This window comes from Crocuta crocuta, unplaced genomic scaffold (genome assembly GCF_008692635.1).
Source record: "Crocuta crocuta isolate KB4526 unplaced genomic scaffold, BGI_CrCroc_1.0 scaffold546, whole genome shotgun sequence".
Classification (NCBI taxonomy): Eukaryota; Metazoa; Chordata; class Mammalia; order Carnivora; family Hyaenidae; genus Crocuta; species Crocuta crocuta.
The window spans coordinates 4,470,885-4,487,293 of record NW_027527441.1 but is presented as its reverse complement, the minus strand read 5'-3'; the positions used below and the strand labels follow the sequence as shown (position 1 = coordinate 4,487,293).

The 16,409-nt window shown below is 36.2% G+C and overlaps 1 protein-coding gene across 5 annotated transcripts in view; it reads left to right on the top strand.

Annotated features, from left to right (window-relative positions):
- The window catches only part of WRN (WRN RecQ like helicase), a 131,926-nt gene that overhangs the window by 34,778 nt on the left and 80,739 nt on the right, over positions 1-16,409 (top strand). For all 5 annotated transcript variants that reach the window (XM_077760808.1, XM_077760800.1, XM_077760813.1 and 2 more), the window contains 5 exons: positions 4,858-4,972; positions 8,568-8,994; positions 11,360-11,443; positions 14,017-14,149; positions 15,902-15,977. In XM_077760808.1, the coding sequence (XP_077616934.1) occupies positions 4,858-4,972; positions 8,568-8,994; positions 11,360-11,443; positions 14,017-14,149; positions 15,902-15,977 (835 nt within the window). The remainder of the gene's footprint in view (positions 1-4,857; positions 4,973-8,567; positions 8,995-11,359; positions 11,444-14,016; positions 14,150-15,901; positions 15,978-16,409) is intronic.

Genomic DNA, 16,409 nt, shown 5'->3' with positions numbered 1-16,409 from the left:
AGTATAGGAAGAGGAGACTTGGGAGGTGGGAAAACAAGGCACTTTGGTTAGCACATAGGAGAGCCGTCGGACGCATATGTGCAAGTATTGCAGTGTTTCCTGGAGAGAGTGATGTTTCGAGTAAGCCCTGAAATAGGAACAGGAGTTAGGAAGCTGAAGAGTCGAGGAAAAGTGTCACAGGCATAGGGAATAGCAGGTGCGGAAAGAGACCATAGTGTCTATAGGCAACTCAGAGTAGTTCACTATGGTGAACTGTTGAGTACGAGAGAGTAAGGGATGAAGCGGAAGCAGAACAAGGGAAGCAGATAGGCCATGTTTACATTAGGAGTTTACATTTCCTCCTAAGAATTATTGAGAGTTTTAAACAGAGGAGTGACATGAATTACAGTTAAAAAAAAAAAAAAAGAATACCTTGGGCTGTAGAGGAGAAAATGGATTGTGGGATGGCAAGGGTTCTAGTCGGAAAACTTGTTGGGAGGCTGCAAGGGCAATCCAGGGGAGAGCGGGTGGTGGCCTGCTTGGATGGTTGTATTGAGGATGGAGAGAAGGAGATAGATTAAAAATACACTTAAGGGGCGCCTGCGTGGCTTAGTCGGTTAAGCGTCTGACTTTCGCTTAGGTCATGATCTCGCGGTTGGTGGGTTCGAGCCCCGCGTCGGGCTCTGTGCTGACTGCCAGCTCAGAGCCTGGAGCCTGTTTCGGTCTGTGACTCCCTCTCTCTCTGACCCTCCCCTGCTCATGCTGTGTCTCTCTCTCTCTCTCTCTCTCTCTCCTAGAAATAAATTAAAAAAAAAAGATACACTTAATACAGCAGTCGAGTCAGCAGAATTTGGTGTGATGATAAGAGCCATGTAACAAGGATCATTCTTATGTTGTAGGCATCAGCAAAAGAGACGAAAACCATTGAAGAGAAGGAGAAAGATTTGGAGCTGAGGAATCACACAGCTGATTTTAGATGTCTTAAAGAGAGGAGGGCTTGAGATAGCAGGTGTGGGTGGCCCTTAGATACCCAGACTGTATCTCAGAGGATAGTTTTAGTTAGAGATAAAGAATTGAGAGTTAAAGAACTGGGACTAAGAATTTTGAGGAGCTCAGTATTTGATGTTTGCATGGCGGAGGGGACAGTGAAGGAGTTGCCACAGGCAGAGAAGGAAATTAGGAGGTTCTATGTGCAGAACACCAGACAAAGTGTGTGTTTTAAGGAAGAGGAGCTATCACGTGCTTTACGCCCAGAGTTTGAAAAACTGAGGATTTAGAACTAATCACTAGTTTTGGCAGCATGGCGTTTGTAACTTTTTTACTCCAGCAGCTTTGGTGTTCTGGGTGACCAAAGAGTATTCCAGGGAGAGAGTGGTTATTTGTGCCTTGTGCTGACAAAACAGAAAAGGGTCCCCAGGCTTTGGTGACACGAAGGTGCTATATCACAAGCAGAATGATGTGAGTGGAAATCATATTAACATGATAGAGGATGGAGGAGTTATTAGAGCTAAGGAACATGAGAAAGCATGTGTAAACGACTTTTTTTTAGAAGATTTGTTTGGAAAGGAGATATTCATTCACTCATTACATATTTGATGGGTGTTTATCATGGGTTAGGTACAGTTTCAGTTGGTGGGGAAAATGTACTGAACACACGAGACCAAGCACCTCACTTCATTTCACAGAAATGAGGGAATGAGCCATGTGAATATGTGAGGGAAGAATGTAGCAGTCTTCGGAGAAAGAGCTAAGTGGCCGAGGGTGATTGTTTGCCTTATTTAAGGAACAACAAGGATATGTTGTCGTTAAGCATCTGAGTTTGGCTCAGGTCCTGATCTCACAGTTCGTGAGTTCAAGTCCCACATCCTGTGAGCTTGGGCCCCGCTTCAGGTGAACATGAGCCCCACTTCAGGTAAAACACTAGCCCTGCGTGAGGCCTGCTTGTCTCTCTCTGTGTCTCTTCCCCTTATGAAATTCTCTATCTCTCTTTGCCCCTCATTTACTTGCACCCTCTCTCTCTGTGTCTCAAAAAAAAAAAAAAAAGGACCAACAAGGATAATTGACGTGAAATGAGTAAAGATGAGAGTGGTAGGAAATGAAGCTAGAAAAGTAGCTTGGGCCAGATTATTTAGGGCCTTATAGGTGGTGAATGCATATTTTATTAATTAAGATAAGTACAAAGTAGAGTGTTGGGAAACCCTGAGAGGGTTTGGAGCAAGAGAATGATATGCTTAAATTTTAATTTANATTTTTATTTTAAAAGTTTTTTTTTTTTTTTTTTTTTTTTTTTTTTGCTGCTGTAAAAGGGCATGTGGTTAGGCAGGGAAGTCTATTAGGCTACTATAATAGTCCCAGCAAGAGATGACAATTGTTTGGATTAGGCTGGTAGCAGTAGAGATGGTGGGAAGTGGTGAGTTGTGTATATGTTTTGAAGGCATATATTGTGAAGGATTTGCTAATGAATTCTCTGTGAGGGGTGAGATGTAGAGACTGAGAGGACAATTAAGATATTCTGGTTGGATCAGCTGAGTGAATGGAAGGATCAGTTATGGTTGGAAGGTCATGGGAAGAGTAAGCTTCGGTGAGAAAATTCCAGAGTACAGTTTTGGATATGCTACATTTTAGATGCTTATTGATATCCAAGAAGATATTGTAGTTGGAAGTGTGCTTCGAGTTCAGGGGAAAGGGTGAGGTTGGAGATGTGACTTTGGGAATCATCAAGGTACAGATGGTAGTTAAAGTAGTGAAATGAGATGAGATGAAATAGAGTGATTAGAGAGGAAGCCCAAGTATTGATGTCAAGGGCACACACACATTTAGAGATCAGGAAGAGAAGGAGAGTGCAGCAAAGGGGACCCGAGAAGGGGTGGTAATGAAAGAGAGAGGGAAAGAGGTGTAGTGTCTGGAAGCCAAGTGAAGAATATGTTTATAAGGAAGAAGAAGTTATCAGTTGTTTTAAATACCTCTGAGTATTTGAGGGAGATGAGGAACTAGACCCAACAATTAGACTTGACAGTGTGGAGGCTGTGAGTAACCTTTCCCAAAGCAGCTTTGCTATACAGGTTGGGGTGAAGGCTTGGTTGGAGACCGCTTAAGAGAAAATGGGAGTAGAAAATTTGAGACAGTGTGTGGATAACTCTTTCATAGAATTTTGCTGTAAATGAGAGAAGTTCTATGAATACCAGACTCACTAGCAGATGGGGAGTAGGCAGATGAGATAGTTTTCTTTTTTTGTTTTCTTAGCGTAATGAGAGGTGAAGTTGTTCCCCTAGCGAAAGGAGGGGCAAGCAGATGTTGGAGGCTTGGAGAGAAAGAAAGAGGTGTGAAGTGGTCATCTTGATAATAGGAGAGTGGGAAATGTAGAATAATTAACAGTCATTACTTGAGGGTTCAGTGGAGATCTGTGTTACGAATTTAAAGCAAGCTGAGTCATCATGGCTGAGTTTTATTTTCCTTTATATTCAACTCTTTGAGTATAGGCATCGAGGAGGTTAAAAAAAACAACAACACAACAACTGGGCTTAAGCAGCGTATGGACTTTCCTAGATAAGTACCATGGAGGGAGGAAGGAATAAAAGAGGTGAGGGCCCAGACAGGGGAATAATGATTACTGTAAAAGGGGTCAGAAAGGAAAAAGGACATGGTGGGGAGTGGAGGGGGGGAAGGATAGTGTGTAAGGAAAATTTGGTTCTGAAAGTGTGAAAGAACAGTTGTATTGGGGAAGGCATTCTGGAAAGAAAGCCAGCGTGGGGGCGCCTGGGTGGCTTAGTTGGTTAAGCGTCCGACTTTCGCTTAGGTCATGATCTCGCGGTTCGTGGGTTCGAGCCCCATGTCGGGCTCTGTGCTGACTGCCAGCTCAGAGCCTGGAGCCTGTTTCAGAGTCTGTGACTCCCTCTCTCTCTGACCCTCCCCTGCTCACGCTGTCTCTGTCTCTCCTAGAAATAAATAAAACATTAAAAAAAAAAAAAGAAAGCCAGAGGGCTGGTGTGGGGGGTGGGGAATGCTCACAATTGGCAGTTAAACTTTATTGGCAATTTTAAAGTCAAATAACTATAGGAATGGGTGGCTGAGGTCAGTTGAGGAAAAGATTGTTGGAAGTGGAAGGATCAAAGCATCGAGAAGACAGCACTTTTAGTGAGTGTTAAAACACTAGGAATTCCCACAGGAGTCGTAGTGAAGGGAAAGACCATGAGCCAGGCACTAAAACTGTCAGTGAATGAAAGGTTGTGATTTTGAGGTCACAAGGTGCAGTAAGCAAGAATAATAGCAGATGGTGTAATCCTATGTCACATGCCTCAGAGGAGCTTGACTTTTGAAGGACAAGAGAAGATGGTGAGGAAGTGTGAGAAATTCTAAGCAGGGGAAGGGCTTGGGAAAGGAAGGCAGGTGTGGTGTTGATTGGGAGTGATGTACCAGATAGAATGAAGCTGAGAGTTTGGAAGATGAGTGCTGATTAGAAAGGCTTGTATTTTATTTTGGTCCTGACTAATAACCAGGGAAGTGAGGAATGGCAGTTGGCTAAGGCTATGTGTACCAAACTATTTTTCATAAGTAACAGCCCACACGGTGTTATGCTGATTTCTGATCTTGAAATAGTGTAGATGGGCTCAGATTCTCATTTCTACCTTCTTCTGATTAGGTTGATAACCACTGGTTGTAATATGTATGAGTATAGATCATTTGGAATTCATTCTAAAATTTAAGTAGTAAAAGTTTGAAAGGGATGTAAAGTGACTGAGGTGATGTGGAGATAAGATAAGGAAGTCCCTTTGTCGGAACTCACAGGAAGAAAAGGAAAATGTGAGCCCTTCTACGGTTTAAATAAATATCTTTGCTTCATGGTTTGAAAATTAACATTGATTCTTTTTTTTTTTCCAGAGGAAAAAATGCTACCTAGTGATCTGAAGAAACAATTGACTTCAATAGCTGAGGATGTGAGGGATCTGGCTAAGCGTCTTCCTGACACTGTGAAAAAATTGGAAGATCCACAGAGGTTAAATATTATCTGTTTTTACCAATTGTATTTGTTCTTACTGCACCTTCCTATTTATAAAGAATTACTATTCATTAAGGTAGATTCATGGAAATTTGCTTGAATACATGCATGCAGACTGATCTGTAAATGTGAGAAATATCTTTCCAGTTGTTAAATTGCAGATCAAAAAGCTTAAGTCTTTTCTGTCTGCTTTGTAGGATGTTTTACAAAACAAAGTAAAGTAAAATTCAGAAGTTCACAGAAAGGAAAATATTTTAGATTCAGTGTTGTCTTTTTCTTTTTTTTATGGTCATCTCTCATTTAATTATATTTACAGTTTAGTCACCTAAAATGTGTAAATAAAAACAATTTTTATATTTAAAAGCTTCATTTTTCTGATTTTTAAATAGGAATTCTACCTAATCAGGACACTGTTAGAACAAGAGGCATTCAGATTTTAGATGCCATTTTATAGCTAAAGGCCCTAGGTAATGAGAGATATTTGGATTAATAGACCGTTGGATTACTGGTGCCTTGTAGCTGACCCTTTCAGGGGCCAGGCCTTGTGGGAGCCTTAATTGCTGAATGACTTCCTCTAAAACCAGGAACGCTTCTGAACATTGAATGATTACAATGTAGTAATATAATATTGAGGCAAAAATGCTTTGTAGAAACATCAAGCAGTTAGTTGAAATAGAATTCTGATTTTGACAAAATGCAATGTTAATGTATTTTTGGGGGATGAGATTTGTGATATATGTTGATTCTGATATTTCAAAGTACGATACAAAGATTCAGATCTTTTTCAAAGTCCTTTTTCCCCATAGTTTGTTTTAGTGGTTTTTATGTAACTGAGAATTTCTGAAAGACATAACTGTCAAATGGAAATAGGTATCAGTAGAGCCATTTCATATTCAATTTTACATTTTTCCCTCCATGAAAGAAAAATAATCAGTGTTTACATGATATTTACATGTATTTCAGATATTTGTTCTAGCAGTTAGACTATCTATTAAATGAAAAATTGTGTCTTGTTAGTGCTTTGGTTTGTAGTAACAAAACTACATAAGTGTTCTTAACACTTGAGAATGGGAAATACTGAATTCATTTGTAGTAAAGAAAAATCTTGTCGAGTTTCAGTGTCAAACAAGGACTAGTTACTTTTCTTATTTCAGGTTCTTTGTAAGAAGTCTGCATAATACCTAACTTCCCAAATTACACCTCAGAACCAAGGGAGAACAAAAAAGGCCTCTGAATGCCAAAATACATTCTCTAACCATGAATTCAAACTCACTTAAGTGTATTTTCAGTGGAGTGCATGAGGCCTGTTCAGAGCCTACTTGCTTTTTTGTTTATAGATACAGTTTGATAAGCTTGGATATCCAGTTAAAGTGACAGACAGGTATGAATAAGGAAGGGTATGCACATGACCACAGCTGGAAGTTAAAGCTGGCAATTTGTGAAAGAGTGGACAAAACTATAAAAATTAGAAGTGAGATCTTTAAAAATAGTCCTTTGAGTTTTGTTGCAGAAGAGGACAACTTTATGCTTCAGTGGAACTGGAAGGTATTGGATTGTACATCTCTGCTTAGTTAATTTAAATTCATTATACATCTCTTGTATTGCTGTCATGTCCTTGCCATTCTATTGAGTGCTGAGGCTTTCTATAGGGTACTAATATGCGTAATAACAGCCCTAAGAAAGAAGGAAAAGTATATTATGCCTTGCTGAAGAAGACAGCGTTTGATATTTGTTAGAGTAAATAGTTACCTCACATGAGACATGTCATTCTCTATGTCAGCACAGAATAAATAAGCTCTTAGAGTCTTGTCAATCTGTATGTCACTGTTGTTGTGTTTATACGTTCTAACACTACCATGCATTTAAAAATTAAATGATGTCACATATGTGTTTCTCTTAAACTATTTACGTGCAGTTCTCTTATTTGAATACCTGAGTATAATGCTAACTGTTCTTCTGACATTAGAAGAGCTAAACAAAAGTGTTAATTAAATAGTAAAAATGTCTCTTTGCTTATCATATTCTCTTTTCTCCCTCTAACTTCTACTTTTCTGAAGTAACTAAAAATTGTTTTAATAAACCCTATAACCATCAGACAAGATAGTGTGTCTCATTTTACACTTGAGGAGAGCCTGGTAGCTTAGCTGGTTAAATGTCGAATTTGGCTCAGGTCATGATCTCATGGTTTGTGATTTGAAGCCCCATGTCGGGCTCTGTGCTGACAGCTAAGAGTCTGGAGCCTCCTTCAGATTTGTGCCTCCCTCTGTCTCTGCCCCTCCCCTGCTCACACTCATTTTCTCTTTCTCTCTCTCTCAAAAATAAACATAAAAAAAATTTACACTCTAGTAGTGGTTTTCCTTTGCAGTTAACCAGGTTTGGTTATAAATAGATGTTTAAGGTCACTTAGTTACAAAGCTTTATTAGCAACTATAATTAAGGAGTTAAGAAATTCATATCATGGGGTGCCTGGGTGGTGCAGTTGGTTAAGTGTCGACTCTCAGTTTTGGCTCAGGTAGTGATCTCATGGTTAGTGAGTTCAAGCCCTTATTGGTCTCTATGTTGGTGGTGTGGGGGGAGAAGGTACTTGGGATTCTCTCTCCTTCTCTCTGCCCCCCCCCCCGCTCATGGTCTCTCTCAAAATAAGTATATAAACTTAAAAAAAGAGAAATTCATATCATATTTATTCATATACAACTTTTCCATATTTTCTTACTTGTTATATTTGCCAACTGATGGGAAGGTTTTTTTCCTATTCCAAAGAGTATGTGTCTGGTTTTGTGATTATTGAACATGCAGAACAGCATCATTTTTGAATTATAACATAAACACTCTTATGTGTTGCAGTTGGGGCTAGTAGATCAGCAAATTGAAAAAGTTAAAATATGGGATCATAAAAACTTTTAATTTAACATATTAGTATATATTTGTTTCCTAGTCTTTTTATATTCATTATGGCCTTTTCATTAAATAAAAGACTGCTCTTTGGGGTTTCTTGTTTAAGACACACCCATGATGTATCTTCTTCAATTTCTAGTTTTAGTTTCTTTAAAATTGGAGTGAAAACTTAAGACACTTGAAACAATCTGAATGCACAGTCCTAGTTTTTACATTTTTCCTCCAAACTGTTTTGGTTGTTTGGCTATAGTTAATCAGACAGAACTTTTTTTTAAAAAAAAAAAGGAAATTTGCTGAGTCTTTCAGCATGTTCAACTTAAAAAAATTTTTTTTGATGGTCATGTGTCATTGATTTGACCTACATTTAATTAAATTAACTGCCACAAAAAGTATAACTGGCATAAATAATTAGTTTGGGACTAAACACTTTTGACACTTAGTAAGCCTACAAGTCGACAAGCATATTAGCATGTATAGTTAGTACGGGTACAAGTTAAATACGGAAGTGCCTTACAGTGTTAGAGAGTAACCCACAGCTTTAAGCAGATAGTGGTTATGAGGGAAGGAAGAATAACTTTAATCCAATTTGTCTTTTAAGTGAGGTCAGGTTAGAAAGCTTGTACTTATTAAAAAGCATTACGACTTGTGTTTATAGTTATTGCAGTTGAAGTTGAATTACCTTTTCTTAATTTTTTAGGATTTCTACACTATTAAGTGATATTTCAGAAAATCTGTGTTCATTGAGGAAGATGATATTTGGTTCAACTGAGACTGAATTGAGGCCCAGTGCTAATTTTCACTTATCACAATTGGAAGATCCAACTGCTGATGAAGTACAACAGGAACAAATTAGAGAACATAGAATTTTTACTGAAGTTAAAGATGAGACATGGGACACAACCCTTGATTATTTAATTAAACATGATGAAGAAAATATACTTGGAAATGAAGTTAAACGAAGAGAAGATGGGCTTGAAGATGGCTTAGAAGAAGGCAATAAGTTGAGAGAGAATACAGAAGGAATTTGTTGGAAGTCATTAGATATTACAGAATATGAACTACAGATTTTGGAGCAGCAGGCTCAGGAAGAAGTTCTTAATGATGTTACTTGCAGATCTCCTGAGGTACTAAAAAAAGAGAAAACAGTTTTCATTCACTACTAGGGGTTTGCTGATTTTTTTCTGTAAAAGGGCAGATAGTAAACAGTTTAGGCTTTGCAGACCACAGGTTCCTGCTGTAACTATTAAACTCTGCCAATTTAATGTGAAAGCAACTATAGACAGATGTAGACAAATGAGCTTGTTTGCATTTCAAGTAAAACTTTACTAACAAAAACAAAAAGTGGGCTGAATTTGACAAGTGAGCTCTAGTTTGCTGCTTTTGACTGGGGATAATAAGCAGCAACTTATGGTCTTAGAATGAAAAGATTTTAAAGTGTCAATACATGTTTGCTGTACTTTGCTATTTAAGCATTTATATACTAGATACCTCTATTTCTTTGTGAATTTCCTATAGACCTACCAGTGTTTACTCCTCCAAACTTGATTTTGGAAGTAGTTTTATTTCCTCATACAGATTTTTTTACTTGCTGTTATAAGAGGGTTTCTAATAAACTGATATTTTTGCTTGACACTACCCTTTCCTGGCATCCGGAGAGTCTATGACCCGTTTTTTTCTTAATAGATTGTTGTAAACATTCTATATTCTCTGTCAGTTTCATGTTTAGATAGATTTCTTATTATGTTCTTCTGATTTGAATAGTTTAATTTGTGAGGTAATGTTTTTCTCCTGGCTAAGTTAAGGATATTTTTTGAAATAATGAAGTTGTATTAGAGAACTCTTTGTTTCTTTTATTGTAAAGACAAACCATAAAAAGAGAAATCATACAGCCTATACTTTTGCCTCATTTGTTTTTCATTAGTTTAGGAAATTACCTATGATGTCCATATTCGGTAGAATTTTATACATTTTACTTTGCAGTAATGAAGTTTTAAGTTTTTAAAATTAAATTTGAAAGTCATTTACTAGGGTTATTTCCCTTTTCAGTTTTCTAATGGCAATCAAAGTCTTAGTATTTGAGAAATTCTCTGTTTGGTAACTATATTAGTAATCACTTCTACCAGTATATTAATGCATTTTATTTTAAAATGATTTTCAAGGGATGCCTGGGTGGCTAAGTTGGTTAAGTGTCCAACTCTTGATTTCAGCACAGGTTATGATCTCATGGTTGTGAGATCAAGCCCGGCATGAGGCTCTACACTGGGAAGGGAGCCTGCTTAAGATTCTCTCTCTCCCTCTCCCTCTGCTCCTCGCCTCCCCTTTCAATGTGCTCGCACACTTTTGCTGTTCCTCTCTCTCTCTCTCTCTCTCTCTCTTTCTCTCTCAGAAAAATAAAAAAATCAAAAAAGATTTTCAAGCTATTCTCGCACCAACCACTTGTAAAACGATTCCCCTTTTAGGAAATATATTTTGCTAATGTATACATCAACCTTTAACTTTTTGGAAATTTCTTATTAGGTATGCATTTAAGATGATAGGTTTCATAAAATGATATAGAATTATCAAAATTTAATGGATCTCACTGCCATCTTTTACCCCAGTTATTACCATTCTTATTGTATAATAATTAGTAATTTTTTCATTATTCATTAAAGACCCTATTTAAAAGGGTAAAATAGTAAAAGAATTTTTTATCTTTCTATAAAACTTATTTTAAAAGCCTTTTTTAAGACTTAGTTTTTGCAGGTTAATTATGGCTATGCTTCCTTTTCCTACATCCAGTTTGAAATTAGTCTGTTTTGGTCCTTCTGCATTTCTTTTGTGCAGGTTTTCATACTGTTGGACACTTGCTTCCTTCGGATTGCCAAATCATTGTAAAGCTTCGTCATATCCAAACATTGGCAATATTTGAATAAATAACTTATCTGACACTGTTTTTCAAATTATGTAGATACTGTTTGTACAAGTGATTAAAGGTATCATTACAGTCATAGTAGCTTTTTGTGATCTCTTAGAATCAGTGAATATAAAAGAACAATTGTTGTTCCTGGAATAGAATAGAATAAAATTTTTCAACATTGTAAAGAGGTTTGTGTACTCAAGTAGGGAAACACAGTTTGACATTCTTTAACCATTGTAGAACTTGTCACTTTGTACTCACTTTTAGCTGGGGGTGTGTGGCTATTTCAGATCTGTTTGTCTGCCTTGTCTCTCTTTCTAATTATATTTCTTTCTTTCTCCTTTTCTTTGGTTCTTTGTTTTTTTGCACCTATTTATTCCTCCTTCTTTATCTTCTTCCTTACCACAGTGCTCTCTCCCTTTCTACCTGTGTGTCATATAAACATATAAATGTGTATTATAAATTTATCTATTAGAGAAGAAGAGGAAGTTATCTAAAGCTATCTCATGTATAGTAACTTTATTTTGTAGAAAACAGGGTATTGAGTCAATTACATTGGAAAATTAATGTTTGAAATACTATTTTTTAAGGATTTATCTTCCAAGGATAATAATGAAGAGGATCTATCTTATGTAATTGAAAGTGATGAAGATTTAGAACTGGAGATGATTAAGGTATGTTTGAAATTATGTAAATTTACTTCCAGTTCCTTAAAAAGGGAATTTAAAAGTAAAATATTTCCTTGTTCTAAATGTCCCCCCACAATGTGATTACTATCCTTTACATAACCATTAGATTTTTCCATTTCATATTCTTTACATCTTTATAATGTTTTAGTAGTAGTACACTAATTTTTATATATTAGAAAACATATTTCTCTCAGGTCACTTCTTTTAAATCTTTTACTGGAATGTGGGTAGTGATTTTACCCTCTGCTATTGAAATTGGTTTCTTTTTCTTTCCATCCATGTGTATCCCCTTTTATTTGGAAGTTCTGTTGTTATACATTCAATATTGCTCTTTACTTTCTTTGTTCTTATTTACTATGGGTGTATTTATTACATATCATTTTCTAATGTTTTAAATTGTTTCATTTACCCCTATTTTAGTATCAAAGTTGAAAGTACTATTTTATAAGTCTGTATTTTCCATCACTTCAACCCAACCTCCACAGTTTCTTTGTCAGTTATGAACTAGGGATGGACAATAAGAAAGAAAAGCAAATATTATCCAAATTAATTGAAAATGAAGAAAAACACATAAGTTCATCCTTATATGTACATTTTATTTCTCATCTTTAGGTTTGTGTGATTTTATTTGTTTTTATTTTTATTTATTTACTTATTGTTTTATTTATTTTTGAGAGAGAGATAGAGACAGCATGAGCAGGGGAGGGTCAGAGAGAGAGGGAGGCACAGAATCTGAAGACAGGCTCCAGGCTCTGAGCTGTCAGCACAGAGCCCGATGCGGGGCTCGAACCCACGAACCGTGAGATCATGACCTGAGCCAAAGTCGGATGCTTAACCGACTGAGCCACACAGGCGCCCCATGATGTTGTTTTTAATGAAATGAGTTTAAGGTCCTGTTTCTTTAGTTTTGAGCCAGAGTACAGGGTAGTGACTGGGAATTTGGATTCTGAATTTAGATGTGGATTCAAATCCCAGCTTTTCCATTTATTTCCTATGTGACTTTGGACAAGTTTCTTAGTCTTTTTGATACTCAGTTAATAGATGTAACTATTATTTAAGGTGTCATTTGTGAAGGCCTTAGTACAGTGCCTGGCATTTCTTAAGTGTTTAATAAATATTAGCTAATAGCAATAATAGAATGTAAATACTAAATCAAACTCCTTTATTGATTAACCATTTCTCTGCGGCATGCTGTTCAAGTAGCGCATTTAGAGGACATTTGCAGACTTCCACACACTTTATATTGAATCTCTTAGAAGGCAATCTGGATGCACATGTGAGAGAACTTTATTTTCAAAATGCTTTTCTAAGTCTGTCTGTAGACTTGTGTAAAGAAATTGGAACAGCCTCACTCTTTTTCTTTTCCAGGCTTGAAATGAATATACTTTTTAAAAAGTTGTTGAAGTCAAATATACTCAGTGGAAGGTTTAATAAAAAGAGAAATGGAGAACTGTGGTTTAATAATTATTATTGTCACTTCTCAGTAAAAAAACAGAAAACAAAACACTGTATAGATGAAACAATTTTGAAATATTCTAACATTCTTTAAATAGATAATCTTCATTCAGGGGAGAAAATCCACTATTGTCAAGCCAGAGTAAAGAGCAGCTTTATTTCACATTTGTAATATTCCTTTCCTAAAATTTAATTAAATCTTTTACTGTTATTTTCATAATTCACATAAACACATTCACATAATTCACAAAAAATACATTTATTGTTTGCTTGTTGTTTAAATGTTATGCTGACACGTGATATGGAGAAACTCCTAAAATAACAGTCAAACCTGCATTCACCTCTTGGCAATTGAAAACATCGAAGTATGGGGCGCCTGGCCTGCTCAGTCCGTTGAGCGTCCGGCTTTGGCTTAGGTCATGATCTCACGGTTCGTGGGTTCGAGCCCCGCATCGGGCTCTGTGCTGACAGCTAGCTCAGAGCCTGGAGCCTCCTTCAGATTCTGTGTCTCTCTCTCTCTCTCTCTGACCGTCCCCTGCTCACACTGGCTCTCTCTGTCTCTCAGAAATAAGTAAAAGCATTAAAAAAAATTAAAAAAGAAAACATTGAAGTATGATAAAGGAAAAAAGTTTAAAGTTTTTTTTTAAGCTTTATTTATATATTTTGAGAGAGAGAGAGGGAGCAAGACTCCCAAGCATGGAGCCTGACTTGGGGCTCAGTCCCACAAACCATGAGATTATGACCAGAGCCAAAATCAAGACTCATGTGCTTAACCAACCGAGCCACCCAGGCGCCCCAAGAAGAAAAGTTTTAAATTCATATTTTATTCAAAATTTGATAACTTTCCCCACAGGCAGTTCATTCTATGCTATTAATGAACCCTGTTTATGCTGGAAGTAATCCATCTTTGGCCTTGTGCCTTAGAAACCACTCTTGAGTACATATTTAAACCAGAGCACACATGTTCTTTTGTGATAGTGGTTGCACATCTGTTAGCTTTGAACAAAATTGTAGGTTCTGTTAATAATACTCCTTTTGTGTTTGGTGAAAAAGATACGACACTGTCAATGGTTTTGCTTCTAAGGTTTCTTTTAAATTTTCAGTCTTTAGAAAATCTAAATAGTGGCACGGCAGATCCAATTCATTCAAAAGGCATAAAAATGGAAGGAAATCTGGATGTTCCTTCTGAAGATGAAGATGAGATTGAAACTATTGAAGAAGAAGATGATGATGAAGGTAAGCTCTGTAATATGTTTTCAGTGACTCCCCTCTGATACCTACTACTGATTCTACTGTCCAGTTTTTAAACACTTTGGAGGCAAGGATTTTGTGGCATATAATTAATAAGGTCCTAAAAACTTGTCATTAAGTCCCTTAGTACTTTGGTCTTTATAAAGCATTAATCTTACTTTTTATGAAAGTGGAGTAGTAGAAGTGTTGTGTTATTTGGCATATAGGGTGATGTGAAACTTTTCATCTTGATTTTTATATTTTGTCAAAATAATAGGAAATCATTAATAAGAATCCTTAATTACTTATGTTAAACATTAGCATTAAAGGCATAGATATAGTGCTTGTTCTTCAGGAATTTATTACTTAGAACAAGTGGCACAATGTCAGATAGCAAAACAGATGAATTTTCATACTGTGTATATCAACCATCGTAAGGAATCCACCAAACAACCTCCTGTTGTTCAAGCGTAAGTAACAGTATTCATTATGGCAAGCCATGGGGTCTTCTCATGAAGTAGGATACTCTAGAGTTAGATTCATCAATGTTATAGGAAAATTAAAATAAATGTTGTAGGTGGAGAGTATATGAAGATATTCAAGAAAATGCTATTCTCTTTGTTTTCTTGTATTAAATCAAGGCATAATATCTTCAAATGAATTTAGTTCTCTTTTTAGAACTGTTAAAGCTGAGAAGTATAATAATAAATTTTCATTTATTATTATAGGTGAATGGTCTTGATTCTTTGCTTTGCTCTTTCTTGACCACTCATGAACTGTTCAACCTGAGTAGAAAATAAAAATCAGTTGAGTAAAACTTAATGTAACTCCATTGTGCTATCCCATTAAAATTTTGGTCAAAGGTTTGGTGGAATGGTAACTAAAATGAAGATTTAATTGTATCTCTGGATTTTATTTGTGACCATATAATTTCTGATTACTATTACTTGAAAGTTGGTTGTATTATGAAATTTGCATTGATATATTGTTTTCTGTGGCTGGGTCTACATGTTAGGTTTTTATTTTATTTAAAAAAATTTTTTTAATGTTTTATTTATTTCTGAGAGAGAGAGAGAGAGATAGACAGCGTGAGCAGGGGAGGGTCAGAGAGAGAGGGAGATAAGAATCTGAAACAGGCTCCAGGCTCTCTGTCAGCACAGAGCCTGATGCGGGGCTCAAACCCTTGAATCGAGAGATCATGACCTGAGCCGAAGCTGAACGCTTAACCGACTAAGCCACCCAGATGCCCCTACATGTTAGGTTTTAGAACTATAGCAAATTCCAAAACATTGTTTTTCTTACAGTGTTGGCAAAATGTGAACCATTTTATCGTAGAATCACACAGTTCTAATCCTTAGTATTAGATAATAAAGTGTTGAGTGGGAGTCATGACTGACATATAGAGGGGCAATTTAGTTAAAAGACAGAAAACAGTAATCTTTGTTATTTATCACTATATTCTTTTTTTAAAAGTATATATATTTATTTTTGAGAGAGAGAATGTGAGCAGCAAAGGGGTTGAGAGTGAGAGAGACACACAGAATCCGAAGCAGGCTCCAGGCTATGTCAGCACAGAGTCTGATGCAGGGCTTAAACTCACAAACCACGAGATCTTTACCTGAACCACAGTCAGACACCTACCTGACTGAGCCCCCCAGGCACCACTCACCAGATTCTTTAAAAGAATCCAATGAAATAAAAATTTTATTCCCTATCACTTTTATTTTAACATAAATGCCATTTTGTTTTTATTTTAAGACGATTTGTTACCAGGACCTAATACAATGCAAATTAATTTCCTCAAGAAGTACTTTGGCCATTCCAGTTTTAAGCCGTGAGTATACCCTCAGTTAATTAAATTACATATTCACAATTTTTTACACAAAGGAAAAATGGCAAATAATCTATCTGTTTAGTAGTAGTAGCACAACTTCACTGTAGTTTATACATTCAACCCTGTATCTCCTTTGATTACAAAGTTATTTTAAAGTAATATTTATATAAAATTCATATCTATAAATTGTTTTTATAAGAGAGGGAAATGATTTTATTTACCATAGAGTTCTGTGTAGAAACTAGTTTAAATAGGTTAATACATTAATCTAATTTAACGCTGACTTGTTTGTCATTAAATAAGTATCTGTGTGTCTGTTTTGTATATCTTACTGTTCAAAGCATGCTGACATCATGGAAATTCATAAGACAACATTTGGAAGAACAGTGATAATCTTACCAGTTTTAGTGTATTCAAATATATTTATTTCTA